The sequence below is a fragment of the Leptonychotes weddellii genome, chromosome 3 (genome assembly GCF_054177405.1).
Source record: "Leptonychotes weddellii isolate Sample4059 chromosome 3, ASM5417740v2, whole genome shotgun sequence".
NCBI classification, from domain to species: domain Eukaryota; kingdom Metazoa; phylum Chordata; class Mammalia; order Carnivora; family Phocidae; genus Leptonychotes; species Leptonychotes weddellii.
This window is the reverse complement of record NC_138371.1, coordinates 108,282,465-108,301,866: the sequence shown is the minus strand read 5'-3', so window position 1 is coordinate 108,301,866 and position 19,402 is coordinate 108,282,465. Positions and strand designations below refer to the sequence as shown.

Genomic DNA, 19,402 nt, shown 5'->3' with positions numbered 1-19,402 from the left:
GATAGTCAGGATGTTCAGAATGTTGCTTCGCCACTATAAAAATAATTGGTAGGAATATGCAAAAGTGGGCAGTGCTGGCCTATTAAAACCGACCATGAACTATTTGTTAATGGAATCATAAAGTTTGGTAGTTCTTTTAAGGACATGGTATGAGTGCCTTTCATGAAATTTTTTTTTCATGTTTATTTGAATAGGATGAAAGTTAAAAAACTGCCCATGATTCTAGCCCTACACCTGAAGAGGTTTAAATACATGGATCAACTTCATCGATACACAAAACTGTCTTATCGGGTGGTTTTTCCTTTAGAACTTCGTCTGTTTAACACCTCTGGTGATGCGACCAACCCTGACAGAATGTACGACCTTGTCGCCGTGGTGGTTCACTGTGGAAGGTAACTGCAACTGTGGGCCGCGCGGGCGAGGGTCTCTGTCCGGGGGCAGGTGTTCAGGATGGGCCCGAGTGCTTCCACTCTAGACCTTCCCGGGGGCTTTAGCATCAGGATAACTTGATTGCAAAATGGGATCTTTCAGATACAGTGCATTTATCATTTCCTCCTTACACTTTTATATATTGAAATATTATTGCCCAGATTTGATTTTCACTCTTATAAAGGAACTTTAAGACCTCTTAGATTTTATTTCATTTCTTTTCTTCTCCCTTCTTTTCATCTCTTTTTTCTTTTCCTCCTTTTCTTTTCAGTAAAAATGATGCCTAAATAGATTTTGCAAAATAAATTCTTTCTGAGATTAATTGCATATGTTCATCATTACAGTGGTTATGAAAAAATTTAAAATGGCTTTGGAAATAATCTTTAAAGACAAGTTTTCTGATTTTATCAATCAGTATGTTTATTTTGATAGTTTAGTGTGCTATCTCATTCTATATATGTGCATTTATAAAATAGCTCAAAAAATTCTCAAAACTACAGGGGCATCACACAGTGAAAATGTCTATTTGGAACATGCAGTCTTCATTGACTGTTTAGAATTTCCTGTACAATTTAAAGAGAGACACTCACTCTTTTCCCCCTGGCTTGCGGAAGCTTGTACTAACAGCATGTTTCAGCCAATGAAAAAAGTCCCTGGCCTTCTCACCTTAAGCTGCCCCTCCCAGCTTTCTGTTGAGAAAATGTAAGGACAGCCTGGGTGGTAACCTTGCTGTAACTCCACTGTCCCTTTCAGCCTGCCTCCTTGTCTTCCATCCTCAGCAGTAGTCTTTCTTTTCCATGCTTGGAACATCCTGTTCTAAAGGAAGGCTGGAGACCTCTGAATGGAGGAAAACCTTACCAGACAACTTAACCTTGGTGGAGTGATTCAAACCAGAGGTTTTAGAGTCAGAGAAACCTGGCTTTTGGTTCTGTCCTGCCATTTAGGGCTGGTGTGACTTCACACAGTACTCCCCGAGTGTCTACTTTCTCTTGTGTAAAATGCAAATCATATTACCGACCTCGCTGTGGCGTTAGGGTTAAAGGGGGAATGCAAATCACTTAGCTGCTGCTACTGTTTTCTTAACAATAACAACATCATAATACTACCTTTTCACGTCCTAACTTAACTGTTCCTTAGCCTCTTCAAATTTGGGGACAGTTATTATTTCACTCTACTTAGATTATACTAGGGTTCTTGGAATTGTTCTACTCACAAGACCATGAACTCTGAGATTCCTGGTCACAATCGGGGCCCCCTCCCCGACTCCTTACTCCTCTTCTCTCACTGTGATTCCCCCCTGCCTTCCTCCCCTCCCGGCCTCTCTAAACCTCTCCGGAAGCCTCTCTGGAAGCCATGCTGGGTGCTCTTCTCTCCAACCCGGCTCCATCTGGTGCCCTGCCTCCGTGTTCACATAACTGCTACCGTATTGTATTTATCAGATTGGAGGTCCGTTTCCGTTATGAGAACAGGCACTTCTTAAAACAGGAAATGATTTGTCCATTAACAAAGATTAAAAACATTTTCAAATCTTATTTTTTACTTATCAGATTTACTCATAGTTCTGTTTCAGGTGAGAGTAGAAAGGGTGTACTTTGCCCGCATCCTTCACCTGTGGACGATGCTCATTGTTAGCAAGCCTGGGCCAGTCCAGCTCCCGCGTTCTCTCTCCTGAATGTCTGGCATTTGGTAGATTTCTAACAGGTGCTTGCAGAATGATTATGTGTGATCCTTTCGGCCCATCTCCAGCCTCGATTCCTCAGGCCTCTCCCTCCCACCTCCTCTCTCCTCTCTCGCTGGATGAGGTCTGTGGCTTGCACTACGCCAACTTATATCCTGTTGGACCCTGTATTGTGTTTCGGGAGGGCTCTCTCCTGTACTCACGGTGTCTTCGGGGCAGGAAGTTGTTGGTGCCTTTCTAATCCCCACAGCCACCAGCACAGTTATTTGCACACACGAGGCATTCATACATACTGAACTGAGCGGGTCTCATGTTCAGAATGCAAGTCCCTGATCCACGGTTTCTTAGGTAGAAGTTTATCAGCCTCAGCCCTTCCTCATCTTACTGGTTTCTGTAATTAACTTTTGTCTTTTGTTCTTTAAACTACCTCTTTGCCAGAGGAAACAGCTGCCTACCCTTTTCAGTCTTACACCTACCGGCCCTCAGCCCACCTGTCTCCTTCCCTCTCAGGCTCTGTTCCTCAGCCTTTCTGATTTTTCTTTATGTTCACCACCTTAAAAATTAAAAAAAAAATAAAAATAAAAATTCTTACCCTCTCACTATAAAACACAAGACTCTTTAGATGAACCCTATAGAAATGGGGAAAATATATATATATTTTTTTAGTTTTTATTTTTAAATTTATTTTAGCATTAAAAGCCTTTAAAAAAAAGTTGTGAGGTATTTTCTTCTGTGGAGAAAGAGAGGTACTCTTGTTTTTGTCATTTTGCCAGGGTCAGAGGGGCCGAGACAAGGACACACAGGAGGCTGCTGATTCTGTTATCTGATCTTGCTGTTCACCAGAAACAGCAGTGTATGTTGAAAATTATCTGAAATTCTATAATGTAATAATTACAATGGAATTATAACTTAATAAAGAATTATAGAAGCTTTTATAATGAGTCATATTTCAGCTGGGAGAGGTTAAAATCTTTGCCATGTCCTTTATAAAGCAAAGGATATTTTTGAAAAGAAATAATCCCGCCTGCATTTTTATGCATTTCTAGATTTCTTTATTCCAGATTTGTTTAAAATGAGATGCAGAGGCAATTCTAAGAATTACAGTGGTGCTAAGATCCAGGTACTTAAAAATAGCACTAATAATACTAACAAAATGTCATTTGTTTTTAAAGAAGTTTATGAAGGCCAGGCTTGATTTCAGAACTATAGATGTGATATCTTTGCTTTTTTAGGCATCACATGGTATGTATGGTATCTTTCCTCAAGAGAAAAACTATGGCCAAGGGAATAAGACTTAGAAAAAAAATTCTACATGTGTTGTTCCGTAGTTAAACTCAGGGGGCTGTGACCTCTATCATCCCCCCCAAATGCTAAAAAATATATTTAAATTTTTCATAGAAGCAAATTTGAAAATTATTTTAAAAATTATAATTATTACAAAGACAACAAATAATTTTAATAGCATAGCTTTATATAAATAGAATGCTGGTTATAGCTCTCAAAGTAGAGTACTAATTATTTGGTTATAAAATTGAATGCCAAGTCACATCAATGTAGCTTGATATTTTGGGGAAGAATAGATAAGGAGTATTTTTATCGGTTTCAGTTATTCTCCTTTATAGAACATGAAGTTGAGGACATAGAAGAGTGATATTAATAAACATTGTGTAAAACTAACTTCTCTTTCTCTTTGTTTTAGTGGTCCCAATCGAGGACATTATATTGCAATAGTTAAGAGTCATGATTTTTGGTTGTTGTTTGATGACGACATTGTAGAAGTAAGTAGTTCCTGAATTTCTTATTTTTCTTCAAAGTTGTTTATTTTACTCTTCTCTTTTTTCTCCCAACCTCTCATTCTGTGAATATCACAGGTGATAAATATTGGACAAATGTCGAGGTCTTCAGATTGTAGTCAGATTCCTACTTCTTACTCCCCAACAGCCAATCCCAATGCTTGAATGGTCAGGTGACCTTCAAAATGCTTAGAGTAAAACAAAGAAAAGCTTTCAATAAGAGAGCTAGTTTAAAGAAAATCTTTCATTGTCTAAAAAGAATTATTGAGCTGTAACATACGTACAGAAAGTACACAGATCTTAAGCAACACTTGAATTTTTTACATGTGAGTGTGCACACACACATGTATGTACGTGCACATACACACTCTGTAACCACTCTCCAGATCAAGGTACAGTACATTTTCACACCCTTCAGTAAGCCCCCTTATCCTCTTCCTGGTCAGTCTTCACAGCTTTCCTTCCCTCTCCCCACCGTCCTCTGAACCCACTGTGTTGTGACTTTTATCATTATGATGAATTTTGCCTCTGTTTGACTATAAATGGACTCATCCAGTATGACTTCTTTTGTATCTAGCAGTTCATTCTTGTTGCCTGTAGTAGTGGTTCTTTTTTATTGCTGTGTAATTTCCCATTGTAAGAATATAACAAGTTAGAAATTTGCCTTTTCGTCCCTTACCGACTCTTATCAATAAAACTGCCTTGATCACCCTTGTCTAATGCTGGACATATGCACTCATTTTTCTTGGGTGTATGTTAGATGGGACCATACGACATTGCCATTTTCACAGGTCACAAATGGTTGGGAATTGGTGGTTTCATATAGTTCAGGTAATTCTGTTCCCTAGGAATAGAATTGTTGGATCAAAGGGTATTTGTATGTTCAGCCTTAGAAGATGATGCTAAACATTTCCCTAAGGTCTCTGTCCCATCCTGCCTTCCTGCCAGCTGTGTGTGAGAGCGCTGTTTGCTTCACGTTCTCACCAGTACTTGGCATGATCAGTCTTTTTAATTTGAGCCATTCTCGTTGTGCAGAGCCGTTTTATAAACAAGAAAATGAAAGGCATGATTCTAAGAAATGTGGAAGACTTTACTGGACTGAAGAGCTCATTTCTGTACTAATATTTCCATTTTGCCTCACAGAAAATAGATGCACAAGCTATTGAAGAATTCTACGGGTTGACATCAGATATCTCAAAGAACTCTGAGTCTGGTTACATCCTTTTCTATCAGTCTCGGGACTGAGAAGGGACCGTGATGAAGAGAGATACTTTCTGCCTCATTTCTTCTCTGGTTATTTTGGAAAGGATCAAGCACTGATTTTTCAAGACAAGAGAAATGCAGGAAGCTCAGGGGGCAGTAGCACACTTTGCACACAATAAAGCAAAGACTATGGATTAACACGCTCTTCCTATCATGGTAGTTGATTTATTTGCTCAGGTATCATGCTGTCTGTGCAGTTCCACACAACAAGGAAGTGAAATCAGAGATAGCAGCTCCTCTTGTAAAACAGCCTTCCAGTAATTGACATGCATTTCTCTCTATTAATTGCACCAGTAATGATTTGAACTCCTTGGGGTGCAGTAGAAAGACTAGGAATCCGTGCTAGGTTGTATTGATCATTTAAGGAGATCATACTGAACACACTGCGTAAATTTGCCCGTGTTGAAGATACACAGAAGGAATATTCGGTGGTCTTTTCAAGCGTAAACCAGAACTTCATTTGGGCCCAACACTTGCAGTTGCCTTCCTGATGTAAGAACTAACAGATCACTAGAATCCAGTGTCAGGAAGACAAATATGTTTTGCTTCTCTGAAGAAGCTTATAATAATATACAGTATATGTATATGTAGGGAACAATTGGTCAAAAGTGGCTTTTTGTTTCCCCAAGGGGAAAGACTGGCTTTGTAATTATAATTTTTTTTTCTTATTTATTTTACTTAAAACTGGTAGAGTCTAAGTATTGTGTGAAGTGCCCATGATTCTGTCAGTAAATTTGAGCATATTTTTAGTAGTTTTTGTCAGTTTAACTAGTCCTTTTGTTTGTTTCTATTTTTAAGGCGAATTTTAAGCTCTATTTTAAATTGTAGGATACCTTAAGAAAAATTTGCAACGAGAGGAGGTAAATATTCTTTTTCAGGAGGAACTGATATCTCTGGCTAAATATTTGTCCTTTTGTTATAGTTTATAAATCAGTTATTCAGCTTTAATTTCAGTACCACAAAAAACTATCCAAAATTCCGTGTCACGATTGGGACGACAAAGAAGTTGTGGCTCCGTGGTGGTGCATCAGTCTTGAGAAGTCTTAAGCACTCTCACGTGTCAGGTTGAGGCCGTGTTTGGAAAATTGGTGTCATAGCAAGTTACATTCTTTTCAAATGTCATTCTTTACCCTGGAGAGAAGTAATGTGTCAGAACCCCAGCAGCCCACGAGGCTCGCTGCGAACTCGACGAGGACGAAGTGTTTGTGACACAGTCCAGGAACACACCGAGCAAGTCCTTTTCTCCCCCTGCCCTCCTCCTTCATCTTTACCAATCCTACTGGAAGAGTGTTCAGAAATTACACTTTGCATTTGTTAAGACTTCCTTCTGTTGGGAGTTTTAAGAATTGATATATGTAATGTAAAACGTATGTGAACCATTGCGGTCGACACTTTTCCACGCATCAGTAAGTTGTCTGACGGTGGCCAAATGTAACGTGCAGGAAATGATTGAATATATATTCAAAATAATAGCGACCAGGCCTTGGATGTTCTTTAAGTCCTTTTAGGCAGTAATGTTTTTTTAATTGCTGTAATTTTCTAAACTTCTTTTACTAGTACTGTTGAATATGAAAAAAAAAAAGAAAAAAATTTTTGTCTGCTGCTATTTATTAACATTTATTATCTGTATCTTTTAGCTCAGGAAATGACTTCACCTATTCGTTCCATGAACTGATCTTTAACAGGGTCACTTGGCTAATCGGGCTGTTTAAGCAGATGTGCTGGGAGAAAATGATGATGTATTTTGACAACTTGCTTTTTAAGATTATAGTCGCTAAAGCCTTACACTGGCTGGAGTGAGTTTATACAAATTACGTAGCCTGCCCGATGACAACATTGCACAGAGAATCACGACTGAGAATGTGGGGAAGGTCACAGACGTGGAAGTGGATACATTTTTTTATTTTGAGGGCTTAAACCAAATTGTCTTGGAATTCGAGACTGTGTTTCTGCAGCGTTCAGTGCAGAGAGACGCAAAGTGAGGCTGAGTCAGTCTTTACTTGAGTCAGGCCACAGCATGGACGAGAGAGATAGATGAAGTCATTTGCATAGAGGTACAGCATTGGAATACGACGCTGTGTTTGTTTCTACATTTTGCATTTAAGAAAATACAGTAAAAGCAAGGTTAAATTTCATATTAAAGTAAGTTCTAGCATTTTTATTGAGTTCCTTGGTAGTCACACACTGTTCACATCTACACCGTGTTTAATAGTATGATTTGTCAGGGGAGGGACTGTGGGGTGATGGTTCTCAATTTCCTTTTTACTCTTAGTACAGCTGCATCTACATAAAATGTTTTGAAGCTTATCAGAAACTCATTATACTTTAAAAACATAGGGTTAGGGGTGGGGGAAAAAAATGCAGGTATTTAGTAAGAGAAGTGACCCGTGTAGAAAGCATTGTGAGGTTGTATGTTGGTTGACTGTGATTGAAATGAGGGGCGGGGTTAGGTTGTAAATGGTGGCTGATTGCTCTCTAACCATGTACATGTTTGTTGGGATGGCTGTCCCATATTTTTTGTATATTGGAATAAAAATTTCTATAAATTATCGTAACTGAAAGTAAATATTCTAAATTAAGTCTCACTGCTAAGTCATATGGCTTCTGTCTTGGAAACTTTACCTTTAGAAGATTGCTTAAGACGGGGGCCGTGAGACTTCAGGAAAAGGGAAAAAAAGGAAATGTGTAATATATGGGTCTTGTTGCCTTTAACCATCAGTATCGGGTTTTTTCTTTTCCGTGATGGCAGTAGAAAGACCTCACTTTCATAACATACTACTCTTGATACTTTCTTTAAGGATACTTTTCATTAAAGATTCTCTCATGAGGTATTTAACTGGGAGCCGGGAGGCTAAGGCGCTCAGGTCCTGGCTCTTCAGTGAATTTAACTGTGTGACCTTGGGCAAGTCACTTAACCTCTCTGTGCTTCAGTCTCCCTATCTTGTAAAATGGGAGTAATACCTACCTCACAGGGTTGTTGTGGGGATTAATTAGGTATAATGTCTGTAAAGCATCTAAGGTTCTTGAAGAAGGCGCTATATAAATACAAAATAATATCTATTAAAGTTGGTTTATTTGTGCTTGTGGGGTTTTAAGTGTGTTCTTTCCTTTTTGCGTAAAATGTCTGCGAATTAGAAGAAGGGTTGACCCATGAACAACACAGGTTTGGACTGTGTGGGTCCACTTGTAAGTGGATCTTTTTTGATAATACAGTACTGTGAACGTAGTTTCTCTTAGGATTTTTCTTTTTTCTTTTTTTTTTTTTAAAGATTTTATTTATTTATTCATGAGAGACAGAGAGAGAGAGAGAGAGAGAGAGAAGCAGGCTCCCAAGGAGCAGGGAGCCCGATGTGGGACTCGATCCCAGGACCCCGGGATCATGACCTGAGCCGAAGGCAGACGCTCAACCATCTGAGCCACCCAGGCGCCCTCTTTTTTCTTTTTTTAAAGATTTTATTTATTTATTTGACAGAGACACAGCGAGAGAGGGAACACAAGCAGGGGCAGTGGGAGAGGGAGAAGCAGGCTTCCCACCGAGCGGGGAGCCCGATACGGGGCTTGATCCCAGGACCCTGGGATCATGACCTGAGCTGAAGGCAGACGCTTAACGACTGAGCCACCCAGGCACCCCTCTCTTAGGATTTTTCTTAACATTTTCTTTTCTCTAGCTTTATTGTCAGAACACAGTATATAAAACATAGACACACTGTGTGTTAATGGCCTGCTTATGTTATCGGTAAGCCTTCAGGACAACAGTAGGCTCTTAATGGTTACGTTTTGGGGAGTCAAACATTAGATGAGGTTTTTTTGACTGCCCAGACACGGTGCCCCTTACCCCTGGGTTGTTGCAGTTCAACTGGATACGCTTGGGCAACTGCCGTACTGCTTTGGCTGCGAATTTACCACTTCTATTATCCAGAGATTGTCCCAGAACAGCATTCGTGTGTACCCCAGCACCTGCAATCCCATGCCCGCATGGGATCATCTCGTACCTTGCATCTGTCTTTACATAGCACTGTCTTTAAAAATATAAATTTAGGATCATAGAATCTTAGAGGGGCAAATATGTTAGAAGGCATTATTTTTAGCGCTCCTTGTCCCTTCCAGCCTAGTGAATTGCTCCAGTGAAATCTGTAACTTGGGGGTATTCCCCCTGTGCTGGAGTACTTGAAGCCCTGCTCCCCTGCTGAGTGACTCAGTAAGTAGTTGCTAATACTGCCTTCATTCGTAATCCACCTTCCTCACTCTTGGGAGACTGGCCTGGAAACACTCTTGTGTGTTCATCTCTCTGAAGGAGCATTCTTACACTCCGTGCAGAACAGGTGAACTAGACTGTCACTGGGGACCTAAGACGGCATTGTCTCGTTCAAACATCTGTATCACACACCTCGTGTTGAAAATTTAATAAATGAAATTCTCTGTACTCGAGAGAGCTTCTTGGGAACTGTTGCAAAGCCAAGACTGCCCTTCCCTTGATTTTCAAGTTCCCTTGTTACCCAGTACCTGTTTCTCTTCTTTTGAAGCTTCTTTTTTTTTAACCTTTGTTCATTTATGTTTTCTATGATAACATACTACCTTTTTTTATTTCCAGAGCTGCTAAACATCATTTGTTGGTTGATGGCATGATAGGCCCTATGCTCAGCATTTTACTTTTTCCTTTTTAATGCTGATCTTGACTTTGACCTCTTGAATGTGTGATATCCTCATTTTACAAGAAGAAACTAAAACTCTTAAGAGGTTGAGTCATTTTTCCAAAGTCACTCAGCTGGGACGTAGTAGATCCCAAGTTTCAAGTAGGTAGAACTTCATTGCCCAGCCCTTCACTGTGGCTGTCATTATCAAAGTATTGTGGAAAATACACATGACACACAGTTTGCCATTTTAACCATTTTTAAGTGTGCAGTGGAGTGACATTAAGCACATTTGCAATGTACAACTCTCACCACCATTGATTTCTAGGATTTTTCATCTTTCCAAACAGAAACTCTGTACCCATTAAATAATAACTTCCCATTTCCTCCCCTTCCCTGGCTCCTAGTAACCCCTTTTCTGCTTTGTGTCTTTATGACTTTGCTCTAGGTAACTCATATAAGTGGAATCCTACAGTATTTGTACTCTTGCGTCTGGCTTATTGCGCTGACATAACATTTTTAAGCTTCATTCATGTTGAGGCACGGGTCAGCATCTCCTTCCTCGTTAGGACTCGGTGATATTCCACTGCATGGATATGCCACATTTTTATCCATTCATCTCTTGATGGACATTTGAGTGGTTTCCACTTTTGAGCCTTTGTGAGGAACGCTGCTATGAGCACGTACAAATATCTGCGTCCTTGACTTCAGTTCTTTTAGGTATATACAAGAGATTGCTGGATCATGTGGTAATTCTGTTTTAACTTTTTTTTTTAAGACTTTATTTATTTGAGAGGGAGGGAGGGAGGGCAAGAGAGAGAGAAATTGAGAGAACAAGTGGGAGGAGGGGCAGAGGGAGAAGCAGACTCCCCGAGGAGCAGGGAGCCTGACGCGGGACTCGATCCCAGGACCCCGAGATCATGACCTGAGCCGAAGGTAGACGCTTAACTGACTAAGCCACCCAGACGCCCCTGTTTTAACTTTTTAAGGACCTGTTTTCTCTACTCCTCTACATTCCCCAACAGTGATTGACCAGCACTGCAGTTTCTGTATGTCCCTGCCAGCGATTGTTACCTTTTGTGCAGTGTTCTTGGTAGTGGCCATCCCAGCTGGTGTGAGGTGATCTCACTGTGGTTTCGATTTGCATTTCCCTGACGAAGAGTGATGTTGAGCATCTTTTCCTGGGCTCCATGGCCATTTGTATAACTTCTTTGGAGAAATGTCTATTCAAGCTCTTTGTCTATTTTTTAAATTGGGTTGTTTCTTTGTAGGGGTTCTTTATAAGTGCTGAATATTAATCCCTTTTCAGAGAGAGATTTTCTCCCATTTGTTTTCACTCTTACAGATTGTATCCTTTGATACACAGAAGTTTTTAATTTTTATGTAGTCCAGTTGACCAATTTTTTTCTTCTGTTGCCTTTGGTGTCATATCTAAGAAATCACTACCAAACCCACTGCCATGAAACTTCCCCTCTGTGTTTTCTAGTAAAAGTCTTGGAGTTTTAGCTCTTAACATTTAGGTCTTTGATCTATTTTGAGTTAATTTTTCAATGTGGTGTTAGGTAAGGGTCCCACTTCATTGTCTTGCGTGTGGATATCCAGTTTTCCCAGCACTACTTGTTGAAAAGACTGTTCTTTCCCCATTGAATGATCTTGGCATTTTTATCAAAAATCCATTGGCCATATATGTGAGGGTTTATTTCTGGGCTCTATTTTGTTCCACTGTCAGTATGTCTGTTTTTAGGCCACTACGACACTGTTTTTATTACTGTAGTAAGTTTTGAAATCAGGAAGTATGAGGCCTCTAACTTTGTTGTTCTTTTTCAAGATTGTTTTGGCTGTTTGGGGTCCCATGAAATTTCCTATGAATTTTGGGATTTTTAAAAAAATTTATGCAAAAGTTGCTGTTGAGATTTTGAGAGGGATTGCATTGACAATGTCTTCCACGAACACAAGAATGTCTTCTGTTTATTTGTGTTGCCTTTCATTTCTTTCAGCAATATTTTATTTGTAGTTTTCAATGTAATAATCTTTCACCTCCTTGGTTAAGTTTATTCCTAATTATTTTATTGTTTTGATGGTATTATAAATGGATTGTTCTCTTAATTTTCTTCGTCGGATTGTTCATTGTTAGTGTATAGAAATGCAACTGATTTTTGTATATTGATTTTATGTCTTGCAATGTTGCTGAATTTGTTTGTTTTGACAGTTTTGGGGGAAATCTTTAGGGTTTTCTACATCTAAGATCACGTCATTTGCAAATAGATAATTTTACTTCATCTTTTTCAAATTTGTATGCCTTGTTCCTGATCTTAGAGAAAAAGCTTTCAACCTTGCACCACTGGGTGTGATGGTAGCTGTGCGTTTCTCATGTATGGCCTTCATGTGGAGGAAGTTTCTCTCTTTTCTCTAGTTTGAGTGTTTGTATCAAGAAAGGGTATTGTGGGCGCCTGGGTGGCTCAGTCGGTTAAGCGACTGCCTTCAGCTCAGGTCATGATCCTGGAGTCCTGGGATCGAGTCCCGCATCGGGCTCCCTGCTCGGCGGGGAGTCTGCTTCTCCCTCTGACCCTCCCCCGTCTCATGCTCTCTCTCTATCTCATTCTCTCTCTCAAATAAATAAATAAAATCTTAAAAAAAAAAAAAGTATTGAGTTTTGTGAAATGGCTTTTTCTGTATCATTGAGGTGATCCTGTGGGGTTTGTTTTTGTTTTTGTTTTTTGCTTTGTTTGTATTATAGTGATTTTCGTATGTTGAACAATCCTTGCATTTTGGGAGTAAATCCCATGTGGTCTTGGTATACAATCCCTGTAATATGCTGCTGAATTCGCTTTGTCAGTACTTTGCACATGATTTTTACATGAATATTTTAAGGGATACTGGTCTGTAGTTTTTAAAATTACCTTGGGCTTGGGCATCAGGGTAATGCTGGCCTCACAGAATGAGTTAGGAAGTATTCCGTCCTTTTCAACTTTTTGGAAGAGTTGGAGAATATCAAAGATTTTTCCAAATAATCAATACTTACATGCTCACTGTACGTCGTTATGTAGGTCATTAAGAAGGGTGAAGGTGTAGTCTTTGCCCTTAAGGAATCCACCACCTAGGAAGGAGTCAAAGGAAACAGCTTGCTAGGAAAGTCTGCTGTATGCTTCAACATATACACAACTGTGCAGAACAGGTGGAGAAAAATTGAGTAGAAAGGTATTAACGTCCACACAGATGCAGTCAGATTGCTAGGCCCACAGAGAGATCGGGAAATCAAAAACAGTCAAAGGGATTGGAGATACTAAGTGTAATGAGAAATTAAGAATATTAACTCATAATACTCTTCAGTAATAGAATTTCTAAGGCTGACTCAAATACTTATTTTCCCTCCTTGTTCCCTAAGGAGAGGCTCTAACTTACAGGAATTCACCCAGGCAGCTACTATGGGACTGATTCCCTGAGGAAACCAGCTTATGCTATTCTGCATCATATGTTGCTTATTATATTTCACCTTAAAAATTGGTTCCTTTTTTGAATTTCCTCACCTGTTGTGATTTGCCCCATAATTAAACCCTGACATTAAGACTTAGTTAAAACTTCCTCCCTCCTAATTGTTTTCAAATAAGCAAAATTCTGTTCTAAGTTCAAGAAAAATGGTCCCACTCTACTGATTTGATGAGTCATTCCCAAATCTGGGTGATGAGCAGAATCACTGGGGAGTTGTACAGATACTCAGATGCCTGAGACCCATCCCCAGCGATTTTGATTCTCTGGGGAGGAGAAATCTAGTTCTGGAAAGTTCACAGGTGATTCTAATCATCCGGGTTCGGGACTCGCTGGGGTAGAACTCGAGAATTCTCAAGTTCTGTATCATTTTTCTGTAAGGTCACTGCCAATCTGGAGTTGACCTGGAGCATTATCAAAAAACCAAATTACCTAAGGAATGGTCATGGGCAATTGAAGGGGTGGGGATGGGACATTTGTCTTTACAGCATTTGAAAGGTTGCCATCTGGAGGATGTTTTGCTGTTGTGGCTCAAGTGGGACAGAGAAGTGGAAAGGGCAGAGGCCATATTAATGTACAAGGAAAAGCCTGGTTGTTCAGCAGTGAGCAACCGACAAGCTAAGAAATGAAGAGTCAAGCTTTTACTGCCATTGCTTGTTTGTAGGTGGGGCTCTTAGCTGGCTAGGAGGCTGGGCCAGAGAACCCCGTGCTCCCAGATGAGGCAGGGAGACGGGGGATGAGCAGCTAGCCGGGTTTTGTATTCCAGGGCTCATACTCAGTTCTGTATCCACACGTAGTTGGACATAGGGTGCTATGATTTACTGTGGGGAGAATTCAGGTTGCCACTCATCGTTAGGATGGAAAGCAGCCCGTCCCCAGTTGCTAGCTTGAAAGGAGGGAGGTGGGTTGAATAAAACACCAGTCTGGAGATTTCAAACGTGGCAGTCGTGGAATTCATTCTGCCTTCAGTTGGAGCAGGCAGGATGCCTTGGGCGAATCTACCCTCATAAATCCAGCGCTTCCCACTATCTCTCCAAACGCTTTCTTTTGAAGAACCTTCAGGTCCTTTGGATTTAGGGACCTCTGAATTGTGGCTGACGTTAACAGAAGACATGTTCAAAACGGACTGAGGTGTGACCTGCTCACCTTCCGTGAGGGACATCCTGCTCGCCCAACAAATCCGGGAAATCGCGTGTTAGGTCATTTTTAAGTAAAACTGCAGAAGAGCCAAGTACAATCTTGATTTTACTATACTCAGCCATGTCATTACAAAGTCTTTCTCCACCGTCTGCAAGGCCCAGAAACAAGACAGTAAAATCATGCTGTCTGTGCACAGTTCGGGACAAATGCAATGATTTTGTTGTTTTTAACTGAAACTTGTTTGCCGGGAGCCTTTCCCTTCAGGTAGAAACCATTTTCCAAACGGTGTTTATTTTCGGCTGCAGAAACGAACATTTTCTTGGCGGGACTTCTATGGCTAGTTTTGTTTAACCTGCCAGAGTATTTGCACGGATTTTAAGAAAAAAAAAACAGGGACGATCGAATGATGAGGAAGGTAAATTTGCAAAATTGCATGTCAGTGGGTTAGATTATTAGATGTAATAATGGAAGCCTCAGAAAATATAACTATAGGTAAGCCCCCTTACCTTTTTTCCCCAGTGTTACATAGAGTTATCATTCTAAAAGTCTTACCAGTTGTTGCACTCTGTTCAACAGATGTATTTTTAAATTCCTGTCATGAACACAGTGGGGGCAGCATAGTATCTGATTTCTGTACGTCATCTATGCTCTGTATACTCTATATACAGCTAGTGATTAGAACTGGTGTGAAATTACATTACTGAATGCAAAGCTAGTTACAAACTGGGATCGGGTTTATGATCCTCTGCCAAAGCAGGCAGGGGTGGGGAGATTTGTACTCCCAGAACATACTGCTGGCTGTGGTGTGGAAGGAGCTAGAGTGGGTGTGATGAGGCCTCAGGGGGACAAGACTTGGCATTAAGTTAGCTGGCGGGGGACGAGGGCAGAGGCATGTCAGGGAGGACTCTTAGCCCGCACAACGGGGAGGAGAGGAGCCTCTTGCTGGGAGCCCACGAAGAGGACCAGGCTTGGGGGTCAGGTCACGGTGCTCCATGGTATGGAGGTACCCCAATTTTACAAGCAATTGCCCTTAACAGACGGACATTGCCCGGCAGGGTGGGCAGGCCCGGCCGCGGAGGTGTGTGTGCCACGAGGATTTCTCGTGCTCAGGCTGTCCCCCACGCGCCACATGTACAAAGCTGTGACTTCAGAAGTTAAGATTTGGTAAAAAGCTGAAATGCCTGTTGTACTTCGGAGGTAATTACCCTGTTTGGGTGAACTCACCGAATGTCTCCCAGAGTCCGCAGTGATTCTGAGGCATTTAATAACCAAGGACAGACTGATAAAATGTGCAGCCTCATGTCGAAGAATGCTGGGTGCCATTTGAAAGCTTTTACTGGAAATAATTGTATCATTTGCTCTGGCATTAAAAAAGCTTCCTTTCCTTTATGGACAGTTGATACATTTTAAGGACCCTGGAGATGCCTGAGGATAAGAAAGAAAAAAAAAAATGCAGCTGACGGGCAACTTGAAAACTTTGGGAAGGAAGTCTTGCGAAGTGAATGTGATGCTGGAGAGTTGAAAGCCCGGTCCCGAGAGGTCTGAAGAAACCCCCCCGCAGGCGGCTGCTGGCCTCTGTGGGAGACAGAGGGTGCAGTCCCGTCGGGAGGTGGGAGGGCTCTCCAGGAGGATCTCCGCAAGGGTCTCTGGCAGACGTCTCTTGTGTCTTTCCCAGCACCAGTCGGGGCCTGAACGGTTGCTCGCTCGGGGACCCAGACGTCTCCTGCCTGCCTTGCGTGTCACGTCCTCACACGCGCTCCAACAGCGAGCCGATCCTTCCAGACTCAGGACCTCGAGCAAGTGATGCAGCGCCCTGAGCCCACATTCCTCATTCGTAAAACGGCAGAAGTAACGGTATCATGTAGGAATGTCGTGAAGGGGCTCGAGGTACACTTGGTACGCTTCAGGCAACAGCTGCTCGAATAGCATTGTCTAGAAACTTGGGCTGAAACCCCGCACTGATTTCTTTCTTTCTTTAAGATTTTACTTAGTTATTTGAGAGAGAGAGACCCACAGCGAGAGCAGGAACACAAGCAGGGGGAGCGGGAGAGGGAGAAGCAGGCCTCCCCGCCGAGCAGGGAGCCCGATGCAGGGCTCGATCCCAGGACCCCAGGACCATGACCTGAGCCAAGGGCAGACGCTGAACCGACTGAGCCCCCCAGGCGCCCCCTGCACTGATTTCTTAGGTACTTAATGACCTAGGGGGAGGAGGCATTATGGGAAAAGCATCGTATCCATTGTTGCAAGGGACATAAAGATGACAAAGACATGGCTTCTGTTCTCATGGAGCTTACAGTGTAGAACGTAAGTTCATTTAAAAAAAAAAAACGAAATGTAAGTAAAATGTTCAGAAGGAGTTTAGCGGTCGCATAGTGTGGTTAAGAGCGCAGGTTCTGGAAACAGACCACCTCAGAGCCCAGCCCCACCACTGCCTGTGTTCGCTTGAGCAAACTCCTGTGCTTCAGGCCCCATCTATAACATAGAGAAATTTTGTGGGTGTCTACTTAGCGCAGAGTGTGACGATGATTCAGGGAGTGAGGATTCCTTTGAAGGTGCTCAATAAATGTTAGCAATGATGTATTTATTCAGTGCATAGTTATTGAATGTCTACTACTATGTGCCAGTTGCTGAGAACACAAAGTTGAACAAGACTTTGTATATTCAGGTCGGCGAAGGAAACAGACAAATCAATAATTGATTGCAGTGATACGGAGTGTTGAGAGCCATAATGGGAACATAAATAAGATAATGTGGGAACACAGAGGAAGAGCATCTAAATCGGATTGCTGGGCAGGGAAGGCCTCCCGGAGGAAATGCTACTCGAACGGAGCTTTCAAGAAGGAAGGTTATTCGGATCCAGGAAAGGAGAGAGGGGGAAGTATCAGGTTTAAAGAAACAGGATGTGGGAGGGCACCTGGCACGGAAGGGCATTGCGTATTTGGGCAGTGTGGGTTTCATGTGGCTACAGCAGACTACATTTGGCAACATGGAGCAAGAAAGGTAGAGTTCTAAATCCCAAAGGCCTGATTTATTAAGCTAATAAGTTTGGGTTTTATGAAAATGGACATAGGGGACTTCTGAAGTATTTCAAGTAGATGACTAATTTCTCAGAATGACGTTTTGGGAAGATCATTTTAGTTGCAGTGTGGAAGTAAATTGGAAGGAGAAGACCAGTGAGAAGCTTGTAGTAATCCTATCAAGAAGGCACGAGCGCCTAGACAAGGTGGCGTCAGGAATGGAGGTGGGGGCACTGGGACCCAAGATACTGAGGTAGAACCTAAAGGACCTGCTGGAAGAATTAGCATGGGGAAGGGTTCTGCTTGGGCCCCTGGGGGTTGGTGTTCTCCAGGGTTCTCTTCTAGGTTATTTGCCCCCTTCTCTTCACACTTCTGGACAGTGTCAGTCATCACCTGATGCCAGTGACTACCAGAGCCTCACCTCTAGCCCAGGTGCCTCCTGGGCAGCTCCACCAAGGTGTTACACAGACACCTCAAACTCAACGCACAGAATGGCAGCTGGGATCCAAGAGAGCAGGGCGAAAGCTCACGGCGTTGTAATGATCTCTCCTCGGAAGTCACCTAGCATCGCTTCAGCCTTACAGCATTGGTTGAGTCGGCCCCACAGCATCACCCAGATGGAAAGGAAGTGGACATAAATCCCATCACGTGGTGGGAGGTGTGTCAGCGTCACACCCCAGGAAGAGCAGGTGGGATGGGAGATACTGTGGCCATCTTCGGGAAATCCGGTCTGCCAGAGTCAATCTCCCGTTTCTTCTCTGTTTGACTTTGCTGAGGAGAGCTGTCATCTAGAGAGCATATTTATGGAGTAGAAACATTTTGGTTATGCCCCTCATAGATGTTCAAGGTGCAGAGGAAAGAGCGAAAGAGCAGAAAGGAGTTTTGGGCCTGGAGATGCCAATAGGGAAAGGTGTTGGGAGCAGGTCACATCATGTAGGGGGAGTTCACAGCCACAGGGATTAGTCTTCCCATGGATACGTGTCTGGGTCTGATGCTGCTGTGAGCACATGACAAAGAAGCAGGGAGAGGATGTGTGTCTTGTACACAGTGAGCAGCACACACAGTCACACCCCTTCTACAGTCTGTGTAGACAGAACGCTGACCGATGGAGCCCCTTTGCCCTATGACAGTCCACCATGAACTCCTGAGTGTGGGGACAGCAGGCTAAGGATGCATCAGAATGTGAACAAAGAAGCTTTGGTTTGGAGGTAATATCTGTCATCTTTTGTCGTCAAAGTATTAAATAAAATCAGCCAACACGTTAGTTGCCGAAGTTATGAATCCGTGCCTTTTCAAAGACCTAGTGCTCCAATAAGTAGAATTTCTTCAACTCAAGATATACGAGAGAGAAACCAAGCACAGGTGGTTAGGCATTTAAAAATAAAACAGAAGATTGAAAACAGGTTTATTAGTAAGGGTTCTATTATGGTTAAGAGAAAAACATGTCAGCTTCCTTGAAGGAGAGTGTTACTCAGACACTGGACAGATACTTAAACCGAAGAAGGGGTCATTCATTCATTGCTTCATTCAAGAAATATGGTTAAGCAGGTAATGTGTGCTCAGCATTATTCCAAGCAATAAAGAAGTGAATGAGACTGGCTGTCTTCAAGGAATGTATGCTCTACTGGGGGCAAACAAGACAGAGCATTAGATACCACGATGTGTGGGAAGGAAATGGACGGGGCCGTGTGCTACAGTGACTGAACTGGGGTGGCCTGCCATAGATGGGGTGACAGGCAAGGCCTCTCTGAGGAGCTGAACTTGAAGGGTGAGAAAGAGTCAGCTATGCCAAGTCCTGGGTGGAGAGCATCCCAGCCCCTGTGGTGGCCGGCAAACACGCAAGCCCTGAAATGGCAACAAGTTTGCGGTGCAGGACGAGGTCATGCGGCTGATTCATTGGGAATCCTAATTCTAATCCTAAAGCCACGATTGGCTTTACTGCTGTGTTTAAACAGCGAGTTTTTT

The 19,402-nt window shown here is 42.2% G+C and overlaps 1 protein-coding gene across 4 annotated transcripts in view; it reads left to right on the top strand.

Moving 5' to 3' along the window:
- Nucleotides 1–8,243, top strand: part of USP12 (ubiquitin specific peptidase 12) — a 91,054-nt gene extending 82,811 nt beyond the window's left edge. For 3 of the 4 annotated variants that reach the window (XM_081814767.1, XM_081814768.1, XM_081814770.1), the window contains 3 exons: nt 195–392; nt 3,807–3,885; nt 5,044–8,243. In XM_081814767.1, the coding sequence (XP_081670893.1) occupies nt 195–392; nt 3,807–3,885; nt 5,044–5,145 (379 nt within the window). In that variant the 3' untranslated portion in view covers nt 5,146–8,243. Of the gene's footprint in view, nt 1–194; nt 393–2,880; nt 2,961–3,806; nt 3,886–5,043 lie in introns of all 4 variants that reach the window. The other variant, XM_081814769.1, reaches the window with a different exon arrangement.
- Nucleotides 8,244–19,402: the final 11,159 nt, after the last annotated feature.